At 36.9% G+C, this 21,973-nt stretch overlaps 1 protein-coding gene across 6 annotated transcripts in view; it reads left to right on the plus strand.

Moving 5' to 3' along the window:
* Positions 1-21,973, plus strand: part of ncor2 (nuclear receptor corepressor 2) — a 119,820-nt gene that overhangs the window by 41,519 nt on the left and 56,328 nt on the right. For all 6 annotated transcript variants that reach the window (XM_048209406.1, XM_048209409.1, XM_048209408.1 and 3 more), the window contains exons 5-8: positions 13,681-13,869; positions 17,004-17,117; positions 20,552-20,608; positions 21,474-21,526. In XM_048209406.1, the coding sequence (XP_048065363.1) occupies positions 13,681-13,869; positions 17,004-17,117; positions 20,552-20,608; positions 21,474-21,526 (413 nt within the window). The remainder of the gene's footprint in view (positions 1-13,680; positions 13,870-17,003; positions 17,118-20,551; positions 20,609-21,473; positions 21,527-21,973) is intronic.

Genomic DNA, 21,973 nt, shown 5'->3' on the forward strand with positions numbered 1-21,973 from the left:
ATTTTTCTGTTGATACGAAAAATCGTGTAGATTTAGCAATATGGCGGGTGTATGATGTATATTACGATGTTATAATGAACTATATGTCTTTCTCCACCGACGTTCTGAGTTGTTCAAAGTGTTTGTAAAGATACTGATTGTTAGAAGGCAGCTGTCCGACTCATATTAATCATATTAATTATCGTTATGTGTCCAATGTTGTAAAGAGTGATACCATTGTGCAGTGTTTACCTTAGTAAGTTGACCAAGTGGATCTCTGAGCTGGCGTGAGTGAGTGGAGGCGGGGCTACTTTGCATATTCTTTGATCTGCGTATATTAAATGAGGCAAGGGTGTAGAGTTACATTCAAGCTATTTTAAGGTATGAAGATTTTTTTTTTTCACAGGAAAAAAAACTTTTAAATGTGTCATTTTGGTGATCAAAGATGATTTTTAAGGGATAAAATTTTCGACTACAGGGTGACTAACTTTTTGTCTCAAATCCACACTACTATTACTACACTACTACAAAAGTTTGGGGTCAGTAAGATATTTTTCTTTAAAAAAACAAAACTTCAATGATGCATTAAATTGATCAAAGGGGACAGTAAAGACATTGTCTTTGTATTAACCTGATTGCCTTTGTATTTCGCTTCAACAATGAAACCATATGCAAATGTATATACTTATGCAGTGGTTTTGTGTTCGTTTGTGTGATTGGCAGCAAGCAGAATCTGTCCGTCTCTAGCACACGTGTCATCACACACGCGATAAAAAACAAAAAAACAAAACTAAATTTAGAATCACGATGCATACGAGAATTTTTATGTACTCCTAATAAGAAGCTTTAAAGTTAATATTCTGGCTCTGAATCCTCAGGCTTGTGCATTGTGATTTATTGTGGGATTAGGCTAGAAAGGATTCTGCATGCTGTACATAGATTAATTTGACTGTAGATAATAGTGATAACAAGTCTGTTCAGCAGATTATCACCCTACTCCATATTTATTGGCCTCGTAAATCAGCCTGTCCTTTTCCGTTGGCCCGAGTTTTTATCACCCGGTCAGCACTGCCATTTACCACCACATAAGCCTGCTAAAACAGGCATGTGTGTCTAGATGCTGTTTTGGTTGTGTGTGTCTAAAAGACTGCATCTTAGAAAGTTATGTCAGTAATAGCAGAACCTCTGACTTTGCAGCTGTGGCTTTATTTGTTAGGTTGTGAGGGAATGAATGTATATGCGGTGTAACGGTAAACAGCACAGGCAGATGTTTGGAATAACTCTGCAACTTCTTAGGAACTCTTTTTTTTCTAGGTCAGGGGCTCTGTGAAGGGTGTGTGTGTAGGTGGGGTATATGCAGCCTCTCTATAACAACGCACTGCTGCCTCACACCACGTGAGATTCATATTTGGTGCTTTACAACTGTAGGTTTCACCAGACTGTATCAGGTTTTGTCAAGTGTGCATCACATAGCCAATACTGAGAGTGTTTACTGACTGCTTGAGAGACTCGCACTGTTCTCTTCCTCACAGGAACAACAAGACCCAGGAGATGAGTCAAATTGTGCGGGAAGAGACATGATGCTGTTGGCAAAAGTTTTAAAGCATTTGCGGTATAATCTTGGCTATAGGAACAGTCTCATCTTGTGGATAGTATAGCTGATTGTCAGTATATTCTTGACAGAAGAACACAAAAATATCTCTGTATTCTATTGGTAAGCTCTGTGCTTAATAGACCACAACAGTAGTTGAGCACCAGAAGTGAAAATAATTAAAATCTCCAAAGAGAAATTGATTTTTGCAAGTCTTACAAATCTTAAATGATAAAATATGCTTTTGTAGAAGCTGTAAGGAAGGGTGATTTCAACTAAAAAGTGGAAAGACAGTCTTTCTCTTCTGGGAAAATGGACCAAAAATGTGTTGTTGTTTTTTTTTTTTTTTTTTTCTCAATTGTTGACTTATTCTCCATGAAGAAGCATTTGTATACATATTTTTTGTTTGTTTGCATACAAATGGTTCAACTTTTAAAAACAAAACATTTGGAGAACCCATGCTTTCTCTTCCATTCCATTATGCTCAATCCAGGGTCTGGATTCCTGAAAATCTTATTTAAAAAAAAAAAAAAAAAGTGAAAGAAGTTAAGAAGTGTCTTAGTATAAATTCTAAGAAGTGTGTAACAATGTTCCTTTGTGAATTCATAATTTTTTTTTTTTTTTTTTTGGTACATGTTTTCTTAAGAACATCTTTTTTTTTTTTTTTTTCTTGAGAGGAAAATGACAGGTTTTTTTTGTGCTGCTTGCAGTACGGATGTGCACGAATAGTCAAATATTCGATCTAATTATTATTGGAAAAATAAAAATACTATTTAAATTTTACCACATTGCTTTGCTGGCCGTAAATGCAGTGAATCCATGATAAATCCCAAGCTCAAACTAAAACTCTTTTATAATTGAATGTACTTGGTGGCGCTGTGGAGCGTGTTAACAAGATGATTGTGTTTGATCACATAATGTCATCATCTGCCTCACGAACTTTGGAATTACTTAAATGAAAATTATCTCATTAAATGATCATACAAAATGGAATTACTTTTGATCAAATGAATTAATGAAATTGAGTTATAATATCACCACTACTATGAGAAATCACATGAAATTTAGACACCAATCAAATGAGGAAAGACAGCTGTCCATCACTACATTCACGAATGCAGGTAAGCGCAGCTGTACCCCGAGGCCCAGAGGAAATGATCTTGAGGAATATGCTAAGTTTCGTCGAGGGAGACAGGTTTAAGAACAAAAAAACGCAAAGCGCTGTATAAAACTTTGCTTAGCACATCGTTATCTTTGTGTCTCTACAAACGTCTGTCAGCGGAGTGCGTTTTCTCACCCGAGCATGGATATTATTGTTTTTCTCAACATGGATATGTGAAACAATATAAAAACGATAACCATATGCTGACTCGAGTGTATGTACATTCTGGACGATCTTTGGCGCAGTCTGTTTTATTAGCGTTTTTTTTGTTGTTCCCCATTCACGCTTAAATGCTTTTGTTCTCTTTTGTTTTTAACTAAAAGAAAACCTTAAGATATAATGTAAGCTTTTTGTATATATTGCCTAATTGTAAGCTTATTCAGGAATGGTGAAAACTTGATGAATAATAAAAAAAATACTTCTTTCTCATTAAACATCATTTAAATAAAAAAAAAAAAAATGATTATGAGCCCAAATATTCGAATACAATATTTTTGAAAGATGCAGATTACCATAATAGTTAAGCACACAGCCTCACACACTATTTGTTTGTGACAGTAATCAAATGTAAAACATTGCATATAATCTTCACTGTATAAATTAAATAAAGATTAATCATTATTAAAGTTACAAAAGCTATTCAGTTAAGAGCAGTGAGTGACTTCCTTGACTTTTGTTGTTTGATTAACATTAAAAACACAGACAGGAGGAATATTAGGCTGCTGTCACTTTAAGACATAATGCACTGATACGTTACACATGCATTCTTTCTCGGCTGTTACATTCACTCAAGACATAACCAGCTGGGTTTATGATGAGGATACTTACCAAAATGGCATTTTGACATTTTTGTATGTAGACTATTTGACCGTTTAGGCGCGAATCCGAAGCCCACAGTATACTTTGCTTTTATGTGCGTTCCGCTCCGTCTCTGACTGTGCAGACAGAAAGCCGCCTAGGGAACAGTGTCTCTTTTGCGGCTTAATGCTCTTTTAATTACACTGTTTAATATCAGGCACATCCCGCAGTTTAGCAACAGTAGACTGCATTTTACAACACATTTTGGCTGATTTGGATGTTAAGTTTGGCTTAAGGAGGAACGAAAGCGCACCGCAATGTGGCAGCGGCACAATAATCGGTTTAGCTCGATAATTCTGTTTTCATAATCGTTGGAAGCCCAAAATCGAAAATCAATTATGATTAATCTCACAGACCTACCCCTTAATGTGCATCTGAGTTTGTGTTTGTGTGTGTGCAGCAGGATTAAGGTCACTGTGATCATACCTCCTGCTTGTGGCATGATGTAAAGGGCAGAATGATTACACCCTCAGAGCAAGCCTGTGTGAGTTGTGCTCTAAGGTCAGTGTGATCACGCTCCCCATCCAGAGTTGTTATGACTTCCCCCTAAAGCTTTTGTGTATTTTTAGCAGCCATGACAATATGGGGCTTGCAGGCAGAACTCTCTCTCTCTGTGTGTGTGTGTGTGTGTGTGTGTGTAGGTGGAAGCCATTGTGCAACAGTGATTAATTAGTAATGGAGCTGACCTAGATGTGACGGTTGAGCGATTGAGGATATTTACATGAGGATTTGAAGCATATTTGGGTGAGACAGAAGCAGTGGGAGTTTTGAAAGGACACTCAAGTCAAAGTGGACAGAGGAGATCTCTCCCTCTCTTTATGTAAGAGCTGTCATACTGAATGACACTCATGAAACCGAGCGAGTGGAACTGAAAGCTCAGGGAGGGGAAGAGTCTCTCTCACATACACTATTGTGGGCCGTATTTGCCATTTACAGCATACCTGCAGCAGTCTGACAGGTGTGAACCAGCACATCTGTGTCTAATGGCTTGTTACAGCTCAGGGTGTCAGATGACTCGTGTTATCCTGACAGCCCATGATTCATAAATGTGTTATTGAGTCAGAGCTCAGAACTGGATTTTACATGTTCTTCACATCTCTTTAGAGTGACTAATGCTGATCTGTGCTGGGATGAACAATCGATTCTGAAGTGCCACATGATCCTAGGGTATTCTGGGTGGTTGCTTGGTAGTTGCCTTCTGGGCCAAGCCAAGTGCCCACCTTCAAGTCTTTAAATATGGCTTAAATCCAGTGTAAATCTATGGGGTATTGCATTGTTGTAGTGTCTTCCTGATCACTAAAACCACATGGATACTGCCAGTGGCTTTGCTGCATGTTACCAGTTGCTGTACTGCTTAGTCGTTAGTAGGGTTGTCACGATACCATAAAAATGTCTTACGATACTATACCAGCTGAAGTATCACGAATATAGAAATTTGAATATAGAAATAAAAATGTTGGCGGAAAAAAATGATAGAATAGACCTACTTTTAGATGGGAGACTAAAGTCGCCAGTAGGTGGCAGCAAGTGTTAATGATTAAGTCAATGAATCATTCAACCGATTCGTTCAAAACGGCTGATTCATTCAGGAACGAAGCAAATGACTGTCTTAATGAATGGATTAGTGAGTCAGTGACTCACCCAATTTGTTCAAAAACAGATTCATTTAGAAACGAAACAAAAACAGCGCTCTTGCTCGTGTCACGAACTATCAGGAGCATTTTTGCCAGCCTATCTTGAAATATCTAACCCTGACTGGAGAGCAGTATGTATATTAAAACATATAATACATTTATAATTATAAAATCACGATTGATATGATTGATAAGAACCGAGTGCAAACCCGCTATAGCTTATTGATGAATGGAATTGCATTTGTCTGAATCGTGTTTGCAAAGATGTTTCTATAAACAAACAATTTCATCTTTTCCAGAAGTGGTCAAATGAGCAATGGAAAAACTGTGAGAATTCATTCTTATATAAAGATTTTATGATGTTAATTGAGTGAATTTCAGACCCTTTCTCCAGATAAAATGCACTGCGAACAACAACGTGCAAGTGCAGCTTTATCTCATTGCAAAATTAACTGAAGCATCAGGAAACAATAAAGCGCTGATTCTACAGAGCATTTACTACACAGGGCACAGCAGACAGTCAATGACAGTCTCTTGTAATGTTTTTGCAGGCACACGTTCAATTAAAGTGTACCTGCCGCACATACAACATTCCTTATGGTACTGAAGATACTACTGTTTAAAAAATACAATGGCATCGCCAGTATTTTGAAGCTTTAGTATCGCGATACTACCGTAGTACCGGTACACCGTGCAACCCTAGTTATTAGTAGTCATTCCTAGTCCTGGTTGCCCTAGTAATGCCTTTTAATTTTCAAGCTGTGCGATTTGAGATATCATTCATGTCTGTAACGTGAAACGTTGCATGAAATGGGTCTGGAACAGAATGAAATGCGAATACACACACGTACGTGCTGGTATGTCCACAGTGGTGGGTTGTTTTGCCACAGCTGTTGTCATGGCAGCTGAGAGCTTTCATGTTGAAAGATCAAGTGGAAATGTCACCACAACACACTGTCCAGTCATCCCATAATCAGACACGCAGTCAAAACATCACTGCTTTCGATATTAGTTCAGCAAGAGTCATATCGTGATTGAGATTTTTAAAAAATATCAAAAACATTATTTTGTATTTTGAAAAAGAGTTCTTTGAATACACACTACCATTCAAAATTGAAGTCAATAATTATTTTTTGAGTCTCCCGTTCACCTAGAGCCCTATAAAATCTTCTTTTTTTTTTCTTTCCAAAATTGAGTTTTCCAATTGAATTTTGTCATTCCATTCAATAATAACATGTTAATAATAAGCAAAAGGACTATCTAATCAATTGAATCAATAAAAGTCTTTTTGAATCAATAAAAGTCTTTGAATCAATAAAAGTTTTTTTTTTTTTTTCCAGGAATTCTGTTGTCTGTTTTAAAACCTAATACTCACAATCCAGAAATAGTAGTAATCAGATAAATGTATAAAACTTTAACAATTTAATTCATCTTTTTAAAAAATTTAATCAAATTAAATTTGGAAGAAATATTTGACATTCTGTGATATTCCTTAAATTTTTTAATAAACTGTATTATTATTACTTTGAGAAGTACATTTTAAAAAATAAGTAAAATTTACTTAATTTTTCTTTTGCAAGTTACATGCATATTTCTAAAGTAAATTTCAAATATGGAATTAAGTAACTCTACTTAACTAAGTTAAGTAAAATTAACAAAGAAAATAAGTAATTTTAACTTGGCCTGTAAAAGATTGAGTAGTTTCTACTTGGTTAAAGTTTCTTTTGCAATACATTTTACTCAAACAATATAACACTGAATTAAACTATGCTTTTAAAGTGAATGCTTTACTTAGAAACATCTAAGTAAATAATTCAATAGATATCGTGTAGACACCATATCTACATATTAGAAGTAACATGGCACCTGAACACAGAGACCTCAATACTTGGTGCACAATACACAATGACGGTAACATTCAATGGATCATTTTTGAGGGTGAATGTGGCATTTTGAGTAGAAAATTAACTCCAAATGTCACAAAATGGAAATTTACTAAATATAACCACAAAAGCAATGATAAAAGTGTAAAAATAGCTGGAAAACACCAGGATCAGAAAAGTTGATTTAAAAAAAAGTTTTATAAAAGTTAATTTTATAATGTTGATATTTACACTTTAATTTCTACAAGCTTAAATTGAGTACTACTATAGAATTTACTTTTTTTTTTTTTATTCTTTTAAATTCTACTTTTTCATGAAAAAATTACATGTTTTTTCTGTAGTATTTACTTCACCATAAAATCATTTTTTACAGTGTTTTACAATAGTGAGATATTTTTATTTCTGTAAGAACTTTAAAATGTAAAAATGTAATTTATTCCTGTGATGGTAAAGCTGAATTTTCAGCATCGTTACTCCAGTCTCCGTGTCACATGATCCTTCAGAAATGATTCTAATATACTGATTTGGAGCTCAAGAAACAGTTGTGCTGCTTAATATTTTTGTGAAAACTGTGATAGATTTTTTTTTTTTTTTCAGGATTCTTTGAATAGAAAGTTTAAAAGAACAGCATTTTTTTGAAATAAAAATCTTTTGTAACATTATTAATATCTTTGCTGTTACTTTTGATCAATTTAATACATCCTTGCTGAATTAAAAAACACTTTCAGTATCAGTTAAAATCTTCTAAGTGGTAATTAAATGTAACAAATCATGTAAAAGTTTAAAAAGATGTAAAAATGGTCTTTTATTGGAAAATTCAACTTTTAATTAAACTTTAATAATTGCCACAATCTTTTAAACAAATTGAAACTACTTTTTATAAAAATCACCTGTCACGTTTATAATAAATATTATATCAGCATATGAGAGTCAAATTGGATGACTACAGGGACTCATCTCAAGATCTCTCATTTAGCATTCTACTGCCAAAATTACATCTATATCCAAAATTATGGTGAAAAAAAGATCAGTCAGAAATAGAAAATTATTGAAAATATTCAAATCTAAAATGTCAGAATAAGAATGCGTAGTTCATGCATAAAAAAATTCACTAACCTGGTGAAGTTTTTCAATTGGATTGGCGCTTATTCTCTTTAGAAGGCAGTGTGAAGTATATCACTCAGTTCTGTGATTGAATTATAGTGAGTGAAGAACAAATTTATACTCTCGTATTCAGATATCGATGTTTTGAAATTCAAATGTGGATTTGAAAACAGATGGATCGTAAGGTAATAAATATTTATTTCTTAGCCAATAAGTATTCAGTAAAGTGATTGATGTGTTATGTCGATTGTTTTTAATTTTAATATTTCAGCTGACAGCCAGCCTAAGTTTTTGACGGACGTGATAACGTGCGCAAGAGGTGAACTATGTTTGATTTTTAGGCATTTATAAAACGTGCTGAAGATGTTTGAAATGATTTTTGTGTAGTTCATTATACTTATTTTATGGAATTATTTATGGAAGTTTATTTTGTGGCTTAAATAAATTACATATTACTCAGAGACTGACATGTTGAAGATATTTTTATTGTCTCTTGTAACAAAAATGCAGATCCTGTTGTAAATAATAGTGAAAAATCACTTTTTTAAACTGTTGTTCCGTTATTTACCCCTTAGCAAAGTTTTGACTCTTATACATGCTCTAAGGACTGTGATGTCTCTTTCCTTCCGCCTGTATGACAGATTGGATGATTGATAAATGAATCAGGCTCACTGCACAGCACTTCAAAGAGAAATAAATCGGGATAAAACGCTTTACACATCCTTGTCCCACATTAACTCTGCAAAAGGAGTTTCACTCAGTCTGTTTCTCTGTGTTTGTTTGTGTGTGTGTACTTGTACAACTGTCTTTGAGAACCGGTTTGAGTTTTAGGCCATCTGAGTACAAAGAGAAAAAAGTGAAGACATTTTGTCTGGGTCTCACTTTCTGAGACTCCTTTAAAGGCTTATCCTTTTAGGGATAAGGTTATAATTGGGGTGCGTGTTGAGCACTTAGTTGTGATGGGTAGGGCTAGGGTAAGGAGCTAGAGATTAGGGCTGGACGATTAATCGAAAAGTAATCAAAAAACGAAATTCAGAACCTCTAACCGACGTAATTTTCCCATGTCGGTTATTTCGTTTTTTTAATCCCGTTAATACTTCCCTCCTTAAAAACATATTACAGCGCATATTACAGAGCTTTCTGTCCATCCATTGAAAATGTTTGTACGGTAGACTGTCCATGTCCATAAAGGTAATAAAAGCATCATCAAAGTAGTCCATGTGACATCAGTGGGTTAGTTAGAAGTTTTTGAAGCATCTAAAATACATTTTGGTCCAAAAATAACAAAAACTACGACTTTATTCAGCATTGTATTCTCTTCCGGGTCTGTTGTTCATCCGGGTTCATGACTCGGGTTCAGTGAACCGCAGCGCACTGCTGACGTAAGACGCTGCTGACGTGTTATCTGGTGCGCCAGAGTTTCGTTTACAGTCTGAGGGAGACGCACGCTGTATTCAAGCTATTTTTTTAAAATGGTGCGTAAGTGTGCATGTCGCGGATGTCCTAATCGGCAAAAACAACGACGTAAAAGTGCATTACCAACGCCGACAGATGATATATATATATATATATATATATATATATATATATATATATATATATATATATATATATATATATATATATATTCAGTGGAATCAATTCAATGGAAAGGATTCCAGAAGAGAATACAATGCTGAATAAAGTCGCATTTTTTATTATTTTTGGACCAAAATCTATATAAGATGCTTCAAAAACTTCTAACTAACCCACTGATGTCACATGGACTACTTTGATGATGTTTTTATTACCTTTATGGACATGGACAGTATACTGCACATACATTTTCAATGGAGGGACAGAAAGCTCTCTGACTAAATCTAAAATATCTTAAACTGTGTTCCGAAGATGAACCGAGGTCTTACGGGTTTGGAACGACATGAGGGTGAGTCATTAATGACATAATTTTCATTTTTGGGTGAACTAACCCTTTAAGGTTTGCCAGTTTGGACATTCAAGTGATTTTAGACGATTGGATATGTATTATTATATCGAGCTACCATGCTCGCACAGCTGCATTGTGGCACGAACACTCATTCAAACAGTAGCAGTACAAAACGTGAATATTTCGCACACTGAGAGGAGCAGAAACTAGTTGTCAGCGCTGTTCTGTGATTTATCACTAAAGTAGCTTAGAAACTCAAAAGTTATTATAGCATATATTTTTCTACTTTTGAAGTAACTATTTGCAACCCACAGCTTCACAATTAATAGACACGGTATGACTAATTCACACACGCAATCACTCTCATTACGTACTGGTACTGTGCTAATTTATATTTATCTGATTTACAACAAGCTAAGATCTGTAAGAAATGTTACGAACAATAGATAAAATATCTGCTGAAACTGAGCTATGTCATGTCAGATCACTCTTTCAATAGGAAAAAATATCCCACCTTTAATAGTCAAGCATATTTACAGTACAAACCGTGTAAGTGAACTTTGAGGGCAAAAAATGAAAACAGAAACAAAATTAATCATAATTGAGGTAAAATGTTCAGTTAATTGAGGTTTTGATTTTAGGCCATAATCGTCCAGCCCTACTAGAGATTGCATTATGTCAAATCAATGAATGTCCTCAAAAAGATAGATGTACAAGTGTGTGTGTGTGTGTGTGTGTGTGTTGGTACCTGTTTGTGTGAAGGTTACTGCAGTGCATATCCATTTCTGAGCACTCAGGTTTATGTTTATATAAAGCAGCTTGGGGTTTTTAATTCTTATACACACATTTCACTTTTCATTCTACACTCTGTGTGTGTGTGTGTGTGTGTGTGTGTGTGTGTGTGTGTGTGTGTGTGTGTGTGTGTGTGTGTGTGTGAGAGAGAGAGTATACAGCTTTGAATCCTAAAGTGACTCTGTCAAATCTTCTTTCAAGTGTTAAATCCTGCCTGAAGTTTGGAATGCCCCTAGGAATGTGTTTTGAACATTAGCAAGGCTCTCAGGGTGTCCTTGGGCATTTGGGCTTTCTCTCTCTTTCCATGGACATCCTGGAATTAGATATTTTAGCCACACATTTAAATGTTGAGGGGTTTCATAAAGATGAGATTAATTATGGAACATGGCAATTGCATTGTCTATTGTCTCGTAAATAATAAAACCATTTAATTATTTGTTTGTTTGTTTAAATAAATCTTATTTTCTTATTTTAAAACACATGGGGTGTTCATAATCTTTCATGTGAGCCAGATGTCAACAAAGTCTTGTTAAAAAATGTTGTTTGTTATTTTTTGTTATTGTATTTTTTTAGTCTCATTTTTGTTTGGTGATTCTGTCCACGCAGTCCAGGCATTTGCCTTGAGGGCTGCTCTGCCTGTGTGATCTTTAAAGGGTGGTGAGAGAGAGAACAGCAGGCACTCTCCCTGATCACTCCTCTTATATAACATTCTCTTCATGTCAGAGGATGAACCCAGAGGCTCTTTACCACACTTTAAATTAGCTGATTTTCCAATAGTCTCAACCACTGATCTGCTGCGTGTACATTCACCATTTTCTTATGAGAGTTTCTAAACAGTCTCCAAGCGGTTCTCTGATGTAACCTCATTTATTTTTAGAGAAGAATGAGTGCATTGTATCTATTTCCAAGAACCCAAAATGTAAAAAACAAAAACAAAAAATAAAACAAAAAGAATCTTGAAATGCTGAATTGTATTAATTTGTGGTGCTTGCCAAGGCATGCATCACTATTGCTATTGCTCATGCTTGAGGTTAGGGGTATATTCAAATCCCCAAACCTTTGTATGAAACCTTGACATGTAACGCATCCCACCCTGTTGGTGCTAAGGACATGAGAGAGTTCTCAAATGGTGTAGTTTGTTTTTACACTTCTAGTTTGGTTCTTTTGGTCCAGACAAAAAAGAAAATGATACATTTAGTCCTGGTTCGCTTAGCATTTACAATGCCATTTTTAAGACCAAACCTAAAGATACAGAACTTACCGCAGATCTGCGGCAAAGAGATAGTGTTTTTGATGCCTGTATCGAGCTTTGATGGGCAACATAGAGACAGAGCGACACGCGTCATAATCTGAAGACCACGCCCACCGGGGGGGAAAACAATCCAACCGTCTCCATTGACTTTGTATTGCGTGAGGCTGCCTCTTTGTCTTTTCTGACTTATTACAAAAAACAGAACAATGTCTAAAAGCTGCTGTGTGACAAGGTGCACAGCTAACAAGCTAAAAAACCCAGAAATAAGTTTTTATAAGCTGTCGATCCCAAAAAATGAATGTTTAAGGACATAAAAGTGGATACAGGCAGTGAGACAGAGCTCAAATGGTCATAATTACTTTAAGAAATACACTGGAGGGGGTCGTAATCGGCGACAACATATGCTAAACAAACCAACAAAAACAAACCATTCATTATTTTTTACCATGTCAAAGAATTATTTCACCTGTCGCCGATTACGTTCCCCTCCAATGCATTTCTTATAGTAATATGACCCGTTGCTCTCTGTCTCACTGCCTGTATCCACTTGTATGTCCTTAAACATTCGTTTTTGGGGGTCGACAGCTTATAAAAACTTATTTCTGGGTTTTTTAAGTTTGTTAGCTGTACACCTTGTCACACAGCAGCTTTTAGACATTGTTCTGTTTTTTGTAATAAGTCAGAAAAGACAAGGAGGCAGCCTCACGCAATACAAACTCAATGGAGACGGTTGGATTGTTTTCCCCCCCGGTGGGCGTGGCTTTCAGATTAACATAAATGCGCTCTGTCTCTATAGCTCCTACGGTAAGACGAAACGGGTAGAATGTTTGAGAATTCTGTCCATTTTAGGGTCGCAACTCGTGACATCACGTCCTGATTTTGGTTCAATACCAAATCAGTATATTAGAGTGATTTTTGAAGGATCATGTGACACCAAAGACTAGAGTAATGGCTGCTGAAAATTACATTAAATTACATTTTAAATTATATTAAAATCGAAAACTAAAATGCCAAATTTGTGAGCAAACTGACTTCTTTCAAAAACATTAAACAATCTTTTATGTGAACGTTTATATATATATATATATATATATATATATATATATATATATATATATATATATATATATATATATATATATATATATACCTCGTACTATGTGCTAAAACCCTGAGCACTTTAGCAACCATTTAGTCAGGCACAGCAACCAACCAGAACACCCTTTGCTACTAAAATATCAGCTTGCCAACAACCCCTCTGAACACTTTAGCACCTGCATGGAAATGATTTTTCTTGAGAAAATGTTGGAGTCTATTTGATAATTAATATTAATAATTACCATTTATCATCCTAGATGGGATTGTAGTGATTCCAACCAGAATGGGTAAATGTCTTTCTGATTCTTGTTAATCAGAGGAAAAATAATTGAAACCCACAGCTTTGACAAACACCACAAAGCATCTACAAGGTCTGAATGAGTACAATGATGTTTTTATGCAGGAGCACAACAGCAGCAGTTCCATTGGAAAGATTGAGCCCATCTCTCCTGTGAGCCCGGTGCCCATGGAGGCCGACCTGGACCTGGTTCCCACCCGCCTCTCCAAAGAGGAGCTAATCCAGAACATGGACCGCGTGGACCGGGAGATCACCATGGTGGAGCAGCAGATCTGCAAATTGCGTAAAAAACAGGTAAGCTTCAACCCATCTATTTTGAAGCTGTTTAGACAAGCAACTCTATGGACCCTCAAATAAATGTCCCCTCCAAGCACATTCTGTCCATTTATTTGCATAAAGGATCCTAAAATGCATTTTTGAATGCAACTTTTCTTATTTCTGGAAAAGTTGGCCTTCTAAAATAAGCATCAGGAAAGCGTTGCAAAGCTTTTTATTTAGAAGAAAACAAGGATTTCTTTCTAAGTACAGCTTTCAGAGTAATAAGCATAAGTAGATACTTTTCATCCACAGTGCAGTTAGTGTTATGTAATCTGGACGCTTTGAGTCTAGTAGCAGTAGTAGATGAGTGTGTGTGTGCGGAGCAGAGTTGTGATTATTGTGTGGTTATTGCCACAGCAGGCCACACGGCTACAAACACACTTCCTCTGTTTCCTCTCGGTCTCCTTCCTTCCTTTTTCTCTCCCTCTCTAGCTCTCTTTCTCTCTCTTGGCAGTGCCATTACTCAGTGGTCTACTTCAAACATTAATGCAGCAGTATAATTTTAGGTCACTTATTTCAGCGGAATAATTGCATCAAGTATATTCAACTATTATATGTTTTAATTTGCACAAGAGTTAATGTATGTATAATAAGGCAATCTTTAAAGGTCGCATTAGATTTTCTTTCTCGGACATTTCTAGTCATTTTTTATCAGGGCCTTTGCAGAAATATATAAGCAGACCCTGTCTTCTTGTAAAACAGACCCCCCCATTCACTTGAGGTTTTGGACCGTGTCCAAACGGCTTCTCAATAAATCGAAGCCACCTGCGCTCCATGGGCTAGTCCATTGTGGGGGTGATGGAGGATTGGAGAGGGAGTGAAACGGCTTCTAGCCTGAGTGGTTGTATAAGTACAGTCACGCTACTAAGAAAAATGAACCTCTCCTCATCTGCCCCTCAACCCCATACTGTTTTCTTCTGAAAGATTTGGCATCTTTTTTCAGTGAGGTAACGGACCCCGTCCATCTCTCTCCTCTCCCCTCAGGTTTCCTCCAAGCATTAAAACATCTGGGGCAATTAAATGGTGCAGTAAACTTTAACGTAAAGCGAGGGAGTGATGGAGAGAAAAGAGAAGTGAGAATATCAGATTACCGTGTGTTTGTCTGTCTGTGAGCACGACGGGACGGCTCGTTTATTTTCTTTAACTCGGCGCACACACACAGCGTCTTGATCCTGCGCTAGAGCTGATCCATATGAGTTTGGGCTTATGTTTGCAAGGAGGCCCATTTCAGGATTTCATTGCTGCCAGGGCCTCAGCCTGTGTGTGTGCATCTGTGTATAAGCTGTGAAATTTTTGTTGATCATTAATGTTTGACTACTAAGTTGTCTCGCTGACTCTCTTAGCTAAAGAGTTGGTGTTATTAAGCCAATCAGAAAGCTTTTCTGCCATTTCTTCTTATGAGGATGTAGTGTTAAATTAGCACACATAATGTTGGATCCTTGTTGTGTCTGACTGCTTATTTTAAAGGTTACATTTGTCCTCTTTCACAAGTATAAATAAGAGTTTCAGTTTAGTTATTTTTAGAGATGCACTGATGTCAAAAGGGTGCGGAAAAACGTGTCAGCCTGCAACTCATGGTGTGTGTAAAGAAACTGTATCTTGTGTTGAATTTAGGGCAACTTAATGTGACAATAAAACAGTTAAAAAAAAATAGCTACAAAAAAGCAGGCTCTATCTGACCCTATGCCGGTTTTTGCCCTACACCGAACATTATTTGTAACGTGCCTCCCATCCAATAATTGCAAAGAGCTTTGTGCTTTGTTACTTCTAATAAGAAACAAATTCTGTACATTTTATTATGAAATTTAAACAATAAATGGCGTTTTGACGCTCTTAAATGCAATGTGACAGATCACCTCAATTCCCCTTCACCCTCATGTCGTTCCAAACCCATAAGACCTTCATTTTCGTAACACAAATTAAGATATTTTTGATAAAATCCGATGGCTCAGTAAGGCCTGCATCACCAGCAATAACATTCCCTTTTCAAATGCCTAGAAAGCTACTAAAAACATATTTAAAACCGTTCATGTGACTACAGTGGTTTAACCTTAATATTATAAAGCAACGAAAATACTTTTTTGTGCTCCAAAAATAACAAAATAGCGACTTTATTCCACAATACCTAGTGATGGGTGATTTCAAAACACTGCTTCATGAAGCTTCAAAGCTTTGCTAATCATTTGTTTTGAATCAGTGGTTCAGAGAGCCAAAATCACATGATTTCAGTAAACGAGGCTTTGTTACGTCATAAGTGTTTTGAAACTTCAATAGTTCACGTGACTTTGGCAATTTGATACGCACTCCGAACCACTGATTCGAAACAAAAGATTCAGAAAGATTTGAAGCTTATTTTTGGAGCACAGAAAGTATTCTCGTCGCTTTATAATATTAAGGTTGAACCACTGTAGTCACATGAATGGTTTTAAATATGTTTTTAGTAGTTTTCTGTGCATTGAAAAAGGGAGTGTTATTGCTGGCGATGCAGGCTTCACTGAACCATCGGATTTGATCAAAAATATCTTAATTTGTGTTCCGAAAATGGACGAAGGTCTTACGGGTTTGGAACGACATGAGGGCGAGTAATTAATGACAGAATCTTCATTTTTGGGTGAACTAACCCTTGAATATCAGAGGGTATGTTGAAAGATATAGTACAATTTACTGAAACCCATATCATGTCTCATGTAATAATTCTATGTGTTTTAACTGCGGAAAGATGCCAATAAAACAGCTTGTGAACAATGTCACTTGACGTTGCATTCAGGAAAGTTATCTGATGAACACTAGAGAGGAGCTTATTTACTCTTAATTAGATATGCATGTTTGAATAAATTTGCCATGAAGACAAGTGCTTATGAAAACTACCTTATGTGCATCTGAGTTGTATACAAACATTTCAGTTTTTATTTGAGTGCAATTATTATATCTGAAAATAAATAGCAGTTGAATATAATATTATCTGATTTTCTGAATAATCGGCTATCGGGCGGAGATATTTAGTATCGGTGCATCTCTAGTTATTTTATTTTGTAATCGTTGTCGCTGTTGTTTTATGGCAGTCAGGGTTGTAGTTGGGAAGATCTTTCATGCTCTGTATTTTCTTTTAGCAACAACTGGAGGAAGAGGCTGCGAAACCCCAGGAGCCAGAGCGCACCATCTCACCTCCACCAAGTGAAGCCAAACACCGCAGCCTTGTCCAGATCATCTATGATGAAAACAGGGTGAGATGAAAAAACAATACACCAGATTGTTGTCGTCCCACAAGGCATCCTGGTGCCATCACTTCCCTAGGTAAATGGTGCACACATACACTGCTGTCCATGTGATGAAAAATAAAACGGTACTCATCCGATTCAGGCGACCTTCCACTACTTCAAGGTGCAGTTACGATGCTCTCATGTCCCATTGTAGGCTCTTTTGACGGTGGACAGGGGTCATCACAGACACCCTGATTGGTTTGTGGCTACTTAGCCACACTGTGTGTTGTGACACAATCCTCCCATAACCATCATTAATTTTTTGTGTGACTTATGCCACAGTAGACCTTTATATGTTGGCTCGGACCAGATGGGAAAGCCTTCGTTGCCCTTGTGCATTGAGTCTTGGGTGTCCAACACCTTGTTGCTGGTTTGTGATTTGTTAACTCCTCAAACTCCCCTGCTGCCAGGAGTAACCCACAAGCCTTGCCGTTTCAGAGATATTCTGACCTAGTCACCTTGCCATAACAATTTGTCCCTTGTCAAAATCGCTCGTCTTTATTCCTGCCCATTTCTGCTGCATCCAACATGTTGATTACAAGAACTGATTGTTTGCTTACCATCTAATCTATCTAGACCTTAAAACGAGGAGATAATCAACGATATTCCCTTCACCTTTGACTGGTCGTATGGTTTTGGCTCATCAGTGTGTGTATGTGTGTGTATATATATGTGTATATGAAATATGTATATGTGTATGTAAATAAATTAAATTAGACAAGTACACACACATATTAAACAAATGAACTTTAGTTGTTCAAAAAAAAAAAATCTCAACAGACGCAGGTAAGTCAAATAGCTGTGACAGATCTTAATGAGAGAAACGAGCTGTTAAATGTTTAGTGAGGTGCTGCAGTTGATTGGTGGTGAACTCAGCCCCGCCACCACCATATGACTAACAGACACACAGTCCATTATGCTGAATCACACCACTTCTGTAGCTCTAGAGACTCTCTCAAACAGAACCATTGGCTACGTATTAATTCTCACACCGTGCACTACAATTCCTTTGCTGTTAATGGCATAGTACATACTTGTTAATTTGTATAAAGGCAGTAAACCAGAATTGGCATATACCACCTTATTATACATTTATGTATTGATGCGACAGACCCCCCTCTACTGCATTTTGACAAAATTTTGACATTATTCCTTGCCTCTACTTGTCTACAGTAAATTACTGAAAAAGTCCAATATAGCATTCCATCTTGGCTCCTTTGAAATACTTTGAGGCACTATCATTCAGGGTGCACTACTCTTACACTTGCATATTATATACTAAAAATTGGGATGCAGCTGTGGAGAGAGGCACAGTATCCTGCATACACAGCATTGATGTGTCTGTGGTGCTAGTGCTCCCTCTAGTGGGGAGAGACTAGAGTATTAAAGCAGAGTTTCAAACCAGAGGTAGGGAGTATGAATGTCATATAAATGATATGAAATATTTATTTGCGTCTTTTTATGATAAATTTACTTCAAGTACTTGAAGTTAATACTTGAAGTCAGTATTATATTCAAGTTTACAGCGTATATGTTAGGAATGGAGTTTTGGCTGTGACGATTGCCAACATTTGTTTATAAAGGCACAACAAACATGATGACAGTTATCTAGAATTTGGACCATCTGAGAGTCCACTGTGCATGTAGCACATTTTATTTGTTAGTGTGATGGTGATTGCATCAAACCAACCAGAAAAAATCCTGAGGTTTGAGTGGTCGGATTACTGGCTATCTTTTTCAATGCCTCTGGGAGTTCATTTTTAGCACTAAATTTCAGTACACCCTGCTGAAAGCTCCATCATAATTTGATCTGCCATCAGCCTCAAGTGTATCCAGGTCTGTACTTTGGTTTCCTCTGTCAGGTGTTTCTAGCTTCTGTCCCGCTGTGATCTTTTAATCACACCCTCCATCTCTTAATCCATTAAGGTCTCTCATGCTGCGATACTTCTGAAGAGCGCTCACTCCTTCCTGCTCTCTTTCTGGAAGCACTCGATGCTCTCTGAAATCCATGGGATACAATACAGAAGCTATTTATTTTTTTAAAGTGCCAGTATCACGCTGATTCACTGTGGGAGAGGAAATTGTCTTATTAAAGGTGCCATGTTCTACAGTACCTGTTTGTTGTTTACCTTTGAAGTTCACTTACAATGTTAGTCAAGATTCCAGCAGGGAAACAGGTTTTGTATCCTTTCTCCCTTGGAAATAAAAGAGCTGATTTGTCTACAGTACCTTTTAATTCTGTTATGATTGTCTAACCTATTTGCATTGGACAAATCAATACAAATCAAAACAGATAATAAATTAAAAGCTTGCTCTAACAGTAAACAGGTATTCATTAAGCTACAAATATTTCATAGAGTATGCAAAACATATTTTTTGAGCATTGATTTTGACCAATGAAATACATTTGGTAAAATATATAAAAAATAATTTATTTTATTATGTAACTTTAATAATTATAATGTATATAAAATAAATAATATATAATAATAATGTGTAGTTCATGTGTCAGGGCAGCTGAAGTTGCTGTATTCTGAATACGTTATGTAAATGTGGGTGGTCATAATTGTATGTGCTCGTGGTTGACGTCATAATCACAGCGATGACTCAGTAATAACTCAGTTTAGTTTTATAATGAGTGTACCTGGTATAGTGAAAGAGCAATTATTAGATTGACAATTAAAAATATGAGCATTTCATCTGGTGATCAGATCTGCTGAATGAAAAAGATGATTTCAGAGTGTGAGCTGCTCTTAGTCTGGCCATAAACAAGAATATATCGCACACACTAGGAAAATGAAGCAAGCATCAATGGCTAGTAGAGAGTGCCCTATTTATCCAATCTCAGTAATGGAATAAAATCACCCCATTATTTTTAGACAGTGCATTAGTACCTGTGTGTGACTATTCTTAAAGTTTTCAGTTTTGTTTGCAAGAGAGAAAGATAATGTAGTTTAGATAATTTAAGGCTTTCATTTTGTATGTTTGTGTGGAAGAGACACAGGCCACACAAAACTGCCAGCAATCTGCTGCTTTTGTCACCATGTCCCTATTAGGTCTCCATTTTTGTTTTCTCTTTCTCTTTCTCTCTTGCTTTCTCTCTGCATTTGCTCAGGACAGCACAGAATGTAATAGATTCTTCTTTCTTTATTGCATCTAATTGGATTACCTCCCCAGCCATCTCTTCAACCCCCCCCACCCTCTCTCTCTTTCTCTTTCACAAAGAGAGAGGGGAGAGAGGTAGATGGCAGAGGGCAACGAGTGTCTTCTGTTGCGAGCTCTATTAATAGTGCATCCCTTATACACTCGCTTGTTTCTGTGTGCGCTAGAGAGAGTGTAAGGTGTGTTGCTGTGGTGATGTGCTGCTGACATGTGCGCCTTGTGTGCTTTTTGAGCAGAAAAAGGCAGAGGAGGCTCACCGGATCCTAGAGGGACTTGGACCTCGAGTAGAGCTGGTAAGTCCACATTTCTCTCCTCATTTCCTTTTTTCACATATCGTCCCTCTTTTTTCCCCCATCAATCTTCTCTATTAAAAATAGCTTAAGATGTCAGCTGATCCCAATATATTTGTTTATAGCACTTGCACAGTATAGTTTGGGGTCAGGAGAGAGATGGGGTCAGGTGTCACATTAGCCAGTTATGTCAGAGTTGACTTTGACAGTGTCTTCAGTTTGTCATCATGCTCTGTGTCAAGATACATCAAGACCATTTTCATGTTTTTTTTCTTTCATAGTTTTTCAATGACCTGATTTCCTAATTCATTCAAAAAAAAAAAAAAATTTTTTTTTTTTTTTTGACCTATACATTTGAGGTGTATGAAAACCGACTGCTGTAACATGACCTCCAGAGTGTGAAATATGAACTCCTTCAGCCTGCGAGTCTCTGTGTGTGACCACATATACTGCTGCCTATTTGTTTACAACATGGCTGTTGACCTCGTGCAGAAGCGTTTGGCACGATGCCACTCAGCATCCATTACATTAGAAACCAAACAGGAAGTGACCACCAATGCCTTGATAGAGCAGCTTTTCTGGTGCCAACCATTTCATCAAATGATCTGGATTTCTGTGACAGAGAGGAGACCTACTGCCAGAAAAACTCTTCACTTGACATCTCAAACGAGTGTGTGATGATGATTTTAGAACACCGGTTTCAGATGTGGTGTTGGAGAGGACAATCGTCTTTGTGTTTCTGGGCTTGACTGAAAAATGGGACGGTAGAAAAAGAGAAGTTCTCCCAGAGCTGGGCTGCCTTGATGTGACCGCTGTGTGTGTTTGTGTGTGAAACTGAACTCTACTGCTTTCATCTGTCTCCCTACAGCCTTTGTACAACCAGCCGTCTGATACCAAACAGTACCATGAGAACATCAAGATGTGAGTTTGCCTCTCTCTCTCTGTCTCTCTCTCTCTTTCCTTCAAAACTCAAACAACTGTGTCCACTGAGAGATAAAGAAATAGGTAGCTTAACCAATTACAAACATGCCTATATGCCATCTCATTTGCTGCAGTGTTTATTATGATTGAGGGATGAAACTAGCATTGTTTACACACAGGTGTAAAGCCCAAATAATATTCTAATATTGTAGTTCCTGAGGCCCTGTTTACACCTGGTATTAAGATGCGTTTTGGTTGATCGGATCACAAATGGAATAAATACAGGTGTAAATGGGGTCTAAAACTTTTTGAGCTTGTCCACTTTTGACCACTTCCAGAGGTAGTCGGAAACGCATTTGACCGGATTGTTTCGTAGTGTAGATGCTCATGTGGTCGAATGTGTTTGAATAGCTACAAAAGACCTCCTACTCTCCAACTACTGACTTA

The sequence above is a fragment of the Megalobrama amblycephala genome, linkage group LG12, assembly GCF_018812025.1.
Source record: "Megalobrama amblycephala isolate DHTTF-2021 linkage group LG12, ASM1881202v1, whole genome shotgun sequence".
NCBI classification, from domain to species: Eukaryota; Metazoa; Chordata; class Actinopteri; order Cypriniformes; family Xenocyprididae; genus Megalobrama; species Megalobrama amblycephala.